General features: G+C 42.9%; 1 protein-coding gene across 2 annotated transcripts in view; it reads left to right on the forward strand.

The window, feature by feature from the left end:
* The window catches only part of agbl2 (AGBL carboxypeptidase 2), a 7131-nt gene extending 2952 nt beyond the window's left edge, over positions 1–4179 (forward strand). The window contains exons 4-8 of one of the 2 annotated variants that reach the window (XM_010797395.1): positions 1083–1190; positions 1813–1960; positions 2095–2350; positions 3156–3557; positions 4002–4179. In XM_010797395.1, the coding sequence (XP_010795697.1) occupies positions 1083–1190; positions 1813–1960; positions 2095–2350; positions 3156–3557; positions 4002–4148 (1061 nt within the window). In that variant the 3' untranslated portion in view covers positions 4149–4179. The remainder of the gene's footprint in view (positions 1–1082; positions 1191–1812; positions 1961–2094; positions 2351–3155; positions 3558–4001) is intronic. The other variant, XM_010797470.1, reaches the window with a different exon arrangement.
* The last annotated feature ends 3591 nt before the right edge of the window (positions 4180–7770 follow it).

Genomic DNA, 7770 nt, shown 5'->3' on the forward strand with positions numbered 1-7770 from the left:
CGGGGGGGTCCCCCCGCGTCTCCGTACTGTCCCCCCGCGCTCTCTGGTCCTCCTATTTTACCATATTTTTTTTTTTTTTTTACAAAATTTTTAATTACTAAGCTTTTAATTATAATATGTCATGATAATGCAGACCCATAGACACAAAGTAATTTCAACGAGACACACACACACACCTTGCTCGGGGGTAAACACACCGCACCCGCCGCTCACTCTCGGCCGGTGGCCGTGGCTCTAGGCAACAACAATGGCGAAGCCACGATTCGCTTCGGATGCGATTGCCTACTATTGCGCTCGAAAAAGTTCGGTTCGTTTCACCGTCCTCTGTGTTCATCGTCCATAACATACGCCTGCCCATACCATAACCCCACCACCACGGGCCACTCGATTCACAACATTACCCTAACCCTAACCCTTACACCAGATACTGACTGGTTTTCGGACCCCCCCAGACCCCCCCAATAAAGCAAAAATGCACGTTTCAGAGTGGCCTTTTATTGTGGCCAGCCTAAGGCACACCTGTGCAATAATCATGCTGTCTAATCAGCATCTTGATATGCCACACCTGTGAGGTGGGATGGAGAATCTCGGCAAAGGAGAAGTGCTCACTATCACAGATTTTTTCAGATTTGTGAACAATATTTGAGAGAAATGGTTATTTTGTGTAAATAGAAAATGCTTTAGATCTTTGAGTTCATCTCATGAAAAATGGGAGCAAAAACAAAAGTGTTGCATTTATATTTGTGTTCAGTGTATGAAAACAACATAAGCTCTTCAATTAGTAAAACCCTGAAAGGGAACATTTAGCTGCATTATAAATAATTGTCATGCTTTGAAAACATTTCCGATTATACGATTAAACGTATCTTACTTTTGGTTTTGAATGCAGAACCTTTACTCGTAATAGATTATGTTCATCCAAAGTGCTAGTGATGACTTGTGTGCAGAATCATCTGGTACACATACCAGTCTTGGGTAAAAAAAACTTTAAAAAATCAGGAAGTTAATCACAGTGTAAAACATGGCATGTCCTATTGCTGTTTGTGTTACACTTATTAACACCAAGGGAGTGTGTGTTGTAGAGTGGGACCCCCCAGAGCCAGAGCCTTTCTACAAGGCCACAGGACATGAGAGGACCCCCATACCAGCAGGAGATGAGAGGGGCAAAGTGGTGTACTGCATTGACCATGGTAACTAAGGCTTTTTTTTTGTACCACCAGGTTACATGGTGTGTTGTGTCGTCACAGTGTTACCAACACTTAATGCTTAACAAAGGAATACTTTGAGTTACTTCGTTCTACCTATTCCCCTCGGAGAGTAGTTGATCTGTTTCAATTTAAAGGCCTTTTATAGCAAATAATGGAATACTTGTGACAACCTAATTCCTTAGTGCTTTAAGATTTGCACTGATATTACATTTTAAGTGCTATATAACAATCCCCAAGTGTTGTTTACAGGTTATTATGGGGAGAGTTGTGTTGGGCCTTTACATAGCTTAAGTGTTTCTGCTCAGCAGTGTTACAAAAGGTTTATCCTTTATTAGTTACAGTGCAGACATGTGCAGTGATACAGCAGGAAAAGGGATAGTGCAAATCAAAGAAGCATCAGTCAACTCTAATAAATAACCAAGTTAACAATATAAAACTAAATATAGTAAGTAGAGAGACTGAACAGTTGTGTTATCGTAGATAATAACAGAGAAATCATTTTCTGGATAAACAATGTAACCCTCTACTGCTCTCTGAAAAACAATGCAAGTCCATCCATACTTTTGATATGAACTTTTTCTTTTTTTTCTTTCCCTTTAAAAAGCCACCAAGCGTCCCTTCTTCTCCTGCTCCCGTGTCGGAGGAAACAGGGGGCCCATTAAGAGCGCCACTTCATATGACAATCAGACAGACTTCACCCTTGAGTTTGAGTCACGCTTTGAGAGTGGAAACCTCCAGAAGGCGGTGCAAGTGTGAGTCTCCGCAGCTTCATCTACTGATTAGCAGCTTTTTAACCATTACTGTATTTGTAAGTTATTACTGTGGTTCTAGCTTAATTTACACTCTTTCTCTCTGTTCCCCCCCACATCTCTTCTTCCCTGTGCAGGGGAGTCTATGACTATGAGCTCACCCTGCACACAGACTTGTACACCAGGAAGCACACACAGTGGTTTTACTTCAGGGTCAGGAACATGAAGGCTGGAGTGCCATACCGCTTCACTATCGTCAACTTGATGAAGAGCAGCAGCCTGTATGTTCAGGGTATGAGACCACTCCTCTACTCAGAGAGGGCCGCCGAAGAGAAAGGTGTTGGATGGCTACGCACCGGCGCCAATATCAGATACTACCGCAACTGCCAGCAGGTAAGGGAAGTGAGTTTTAAAAATCAAAAAAGGCGTCAAGACTGGATTTTTATTAAATAAACCCATTCTCTACTAGCTGTGATTTCCGTTTATGAATTAAGAATGAATATATTTTGCTCAGCTTTTATGTTTTATTTTAAAGTTGTGTTTTCAATACATGAAAGTCCAATGAATGAGTCCTTCCACCCATTACCAAGAGAACAAAATGAGAAAAAATCAACTGAAGTTCATTAAATTGCCCCAACCAGTGATAAATCTTTGTTGGTGTTTCCTATAAAAATAATAATAATATAAATGCTCTGACTCCCCAGTGTCATAAATGAACAAACACCGAAAGTAGAAGATTCAAACTAAAAGGAATTGTAAGATAGAAACAGTGAAGGAAAAAGGGACGGTGTTTTGCCTCGGCATCATATAAACTGAAGCAAAATATTATATTAATATTAATTAACTGCTCCTGTGGGTATTGTCCACAGTATTGAATGTATTACATGTCTAATAAGTAACATGAAATATAATGTTAAGCGTTTTGAGCAATTGGAAAAAGTGCTAAATAAATAGCATGAATTATTCGTATTAGCACCCACCTTTGATCCAGACATCCCACTGAGTGATTAAATATACATTCAGAACATTGTATATCGTTTTTTGTACTTAGGATATGCATGTGCAAATGTTTGGCTCAAAAATGTACCTATAAGGGTCTGTGAAAGTAAATGTAGAAACCTCTTTTGTCTATCAAACATAACGCACATCAGAAAAGAATGACTTCCCTCAATTGTTATTATTATCTGTCTCGTTTTAGAATACAAAAGACAACAACAGCGATACCCCCCCCCTGTTCTCACTCACCTGGACTCTCCAGTTCCCTTCTGACTCTGACACCTGCTACTTGGCCCACTGCTACCCCTACACCTACTCCCACCTGCAGCGCTACCTGAGGCGCGTCTCTTCCAACCCAGCCGTCGCGTCATACTGTTCACTGAGGGTGCTGTGCCACAGCCTCGCTGGGAATGCTGTGTATGTGGTGACGATAACGTCCCGGGCGGGCAGCAGGGTGGAGGGTAGGACTAAGAAGGCCGTGGTGGTGACGGCCCGAGTGCACCCTGGAGAAACCAACGGGTCCTGGATGATGGAGGGGTTCCTAGACTTCCTGCTCGGGGACTCAAAGGATGCTCAGCTACTCAGGGACACTTTTGTTTTTAAGGTGAGGGACTTAAAGCTCCTTCCCTCACATCTCTCTTTATATCATCATTATGAATTCAATATTAAGTCATTTGTGATATTTCCAAAAAGTAATTTTATAAAGTTGGATTAATTAAGATAAGATACAAATAAGAAGTACTTTAGTGATCCCAATTTGGGAAATGTTTGCGTTGCAGCAGCATAAAAAGACATGGCATTGTACATTGGAGAAATTCAAAGACTAGAAATAAACAATCCAAAATGTAAACATCTCAAATAGAAATGAAATAGCAATAAAAAAGTAAAAAATATACATGTGGAAATACAAATGTACAGTAACAAAATATAAAGCAGATATTTTATATAATTGATATTAGGATGTTGTAATTGATAAGTCTTGTGATTTGTTTAAATGCTGTTATGCTATCCAAATAGCTTTTTCCTCATTGTTTTTGTGGTGCTGCAGGTGGTGCCGATGCTGAACCCAGATGGTGTGATCGTGGGTAATTACCGCTGCTCTCTAGCAGGCAGGGACCTGAACAGAAACTACAAGACCCTGCTCAGGGACTCCTTCCCCTGTGTGTGGCACACCCTAAACATGGTGGAAAGGTAGCACAGAACACATGCATGAACAAAACACATTTAAACACACACTCAGAATCAAGTTTATTGCCAGGTACGTTTACACATACAAGGCATTTGATTTGGTATCTGGTTGTGCCAACATAAACAATCAAAGAACATAAGTTGCAATAGTAAGTAAAAAAAGTTTAGCATTAAAAAGGAATACTAAAGACAAGTATTTATAACACAGTTAAATACACAAAGAACCTTAAAAGCTAATAAACAAAAACACGTAGGACAATGAACATATGACAATATATGGCAAACTACAGTGGATTATATTTTCCTACATAGAAAACAACTTGTATTGCATGCAGATGTACAATGTGTTCTCATCAGTCTTTAGCTTTATGTCAAAGTCAACTTTAATGTCAATCTGTTTACAGACAGAGAGATCAAAATGACGTTTCCAACAATCCCGAATGTAAAATCATACATATGTATAAAAATATGTATACAATAAGTATATCCTATATACACAATCAACCGACACATTTACACATATGCACACATTAAGATAAAAAAAAAACCACAACAGTCAATATATACAAAATAACAGTCACTTCAATATCAATATCTTTGGTGCAAGATTGTCCATAAAATGTGCATTTATTAAAGATTGTCCATAGCAGCGTAAAAAACAAACAATTGTGTCCAGTGGGGGCAGGGGGGAGAGAGGGGAGCGAGTTCAGCCTCCTGACAGCCTGGTGTAAAAAGCTGTTCTCTAGTTGTGCTCGACCTCAGGCTGCGGAACCTCCTCCCTGAAGGCAGGAGGGTGAAGAGGCAGTTGGAGGGATTGGTGGGGTCACCAAAAATTCTGAGTGCTCTGCGGGTGAGGCGGGTGTTATAAATGTCCAGGAGTGATGGGAGTGAGGCACCGATGATCCTCTCAGCGGTGTTCACGACGCGCTGCAGGGTCTTGTGGTTCGATGCTGCGCAGCTTCCGAACCACACCGTGATGCAGCTGCTGAGGATGCTCTCGATGGCGCCTCGGTAGAAGGAGAGCATGATGGAAGCTCCTGCTCTCTTCTGTTTGCGGACAAAGTAGAGGTGCTGCTGGGCTTTCTTGGTGATTGACGTGGTGTTGTTACTCCAGGAGAGGTCCTCGGTGATGTGCACCCCCAAGAATTAGGTGCTGCTCACCTGCTCCGCAGCAGTACCACCGATGGTCAATGGATGGACCCCCATCCATTGACCATCGGTGGTACTGCTGCGGAGCAGGTGAGCAGCACCTAATTCTTGGGGGTGCACATCACCGAGGACCTCTCCTGGAGTAACAACACCNTGTGAGAGGCCACTTGACGGTTATTGGACCGTTGAGGACGATGTTTGAGGAGTCGTTGGAAGATTGGCAGTGAAGGTGAGGTGTGGAAGACTGTATGAGACACTATTGTTCTTAAGCTTCTCCCGACCATGGGACCGAGCCATCATCTCACATGCGACTGTGTATAACTAAGATTTATATAGAATTATAATCAATAATTACAGTATTGGTTTTACAACCACAATTGTAAAGATAAAGGATTATGTCTGACTAGGTGAGTTCGAAGTTTGTACTTTAAAGTATGTCCGAGATCACCTGGGTACGTCGACAGGGACATTAATTGTCCCATCGGGGTAGTGAGGGGTGGATCCAGTTTTGACTAACAAGTTAGTCACCTTGGGGATTGCCGTGCGCTGTCCAAAAAAACAATCAGACGCTATATACATCTAGCGTCACCGATACACCTCCTCACTAATCCCTCACCACTTCAGACGACTACTAGGCAAGTGTCAGCAGACTTACCTACCTGAACAGATGATAAATTATAGATGACCCTATCATGATATCCGTAAACACCACCACCGCAACAAGTGTCCCTCCTCGGTTTACAGGGGGGACGAAATAGGTGACTCCAGGAGAACATCAACTTCCCACCAAGACGACGATTCTTCAATTTATCCACCCAAACTGACAGTACATGAACATATATCCTATGCCTCCGGAGATACACAACACTAATGTCAAGAGGGTACAGAGTGCTATAACAATTAGTATTCGTCACAGCGACCACCGGGAAAGTACAACAACATATGTAGATACTTGTGTACGACGAGCGGACTGCCGACACATAGAGATCAATACCTCCTTTTATCGAATATGTCCGCCCTCTGAATCTCCACGAGTCGTTCTAGCCACACCGATACGTAGATACCTAGTGATGCAGTCGGGTGGTCCCTGTCCCGACGACCGTCGGACTTGCTACCTATACAAACCCTATGGTACCCGATGGTCGTCGTGGTCCCGGAGGGGGGAGGGGAGGTGGGGCGAGGTGCCGTCTGTGTGTGTGGCCACGACGTTCGATGATACAGTGAAACTAAGGAACTACGAATCTTATCGTTCTCAAGAACCTATCAGGAAGACTAATCAGGGATGATCCTTTCATCTGTGTTTTTTTGTGGACTGACGAACCCCCACCCCCCACAAGAATAGCGGTTTATACCGATTCACCGAAGCGGATGGCGGCGGGGATGCCCGTTTAATTCTACAGTCGAACATGTCTATACACTTACGCCGTTCTGTATCAATGTGAGAGCGTTGTTTACTAACTACATTCGGTAGATTGGGTAGTAATTTCGGAGTTCACCAATGACAGCGTGCAGACGTGACGTATAAATGAACATAACGGGATGACACTGCCTTGTTTCTACTAGACGCACGCTAGTGTTCGTTGCGAGCGCACCTGGATGAATTACAGCCCCTAATACGCCTTCCCTACACCTTGGGAGGTAGACCAGAGGGAGACTGGTGACACTGATACCCAAAAATCATCGAAGAGTGTTTTTCTTTTTGTAAATGTCTTTATCCAAAACGTTTCGTTAAACCCTTGTTTCACGAACGAGAGAATCATGGCTGCGGAATTAGTGACCAATTTGTTACTTCGCGCTTGTAATTTCCGATTTGTCTAAGAATTGGTGTTGGTAAGTTACCTCTGGTGTGCGCGGTGTTACTTTCGGACCCGGTAGGGAGTGCGATAGTGGCTGTAACTAGGTGTACGGGAAAGTTGGAGACGAAAAAACTTTTTTCAACGACCGCCAAACCTCCACCATTTTTACTAGGGTCTTTAGTTTTACGTAAAATTATTCCGTTTTTGGTTATCAGGTAATGTAACCCAATTTTATTCCACAAATACGTCTTATGGCTACGTTGCATAGAGCCTTCGCAATATCTCTTCTACATCTGGCAGGCACGTAAAAGGGCATGTAGTCAGAACCCTGTCCCTTCTTTATCAAGTTCCTACAATACTTTGTTCTAAACCCACTTCTCTTCCCGAAAAAGGGGTACCCTAGTCTTGATGAGCGACTTGAGGTGCATGGCCAAGGCGTAGGAGTGTGTAGTGTAGGAGACACCTTGAGTAGATTTATGTTGCCATGTCGTGGATATACAATGACTCCGCTCTAATTCGCGTCTGCAGCTAAGATCTCGTCCGTTGAGAGGTTGGGTTTTATCTGAGGAGCGGGTACTTGAGCTGCTGGATAGTGGGTAGATTCGTCTACGGTATCTACAGTTATACATTCTACCGTTGGGTGGCTCTTTCTTAGGTGAGAGGAGGTGTACGAATCTTGATCTC

This window comes from Notothenia coriiceps, unplaced genomic scaffold (assembly GCF_000735185.1).
Source record: "Notothenia coriiceps isolate Sejong01 unplaced genomic scaffold, NC01 NC01_scaffold00000290, whole genome shotgun sequence".
NCBI lineage: Eukaryota > Metazoa > Chordata > Actinopteri > Perciformes > Nototheniidae > Notothenia > Notothenia coriiceps.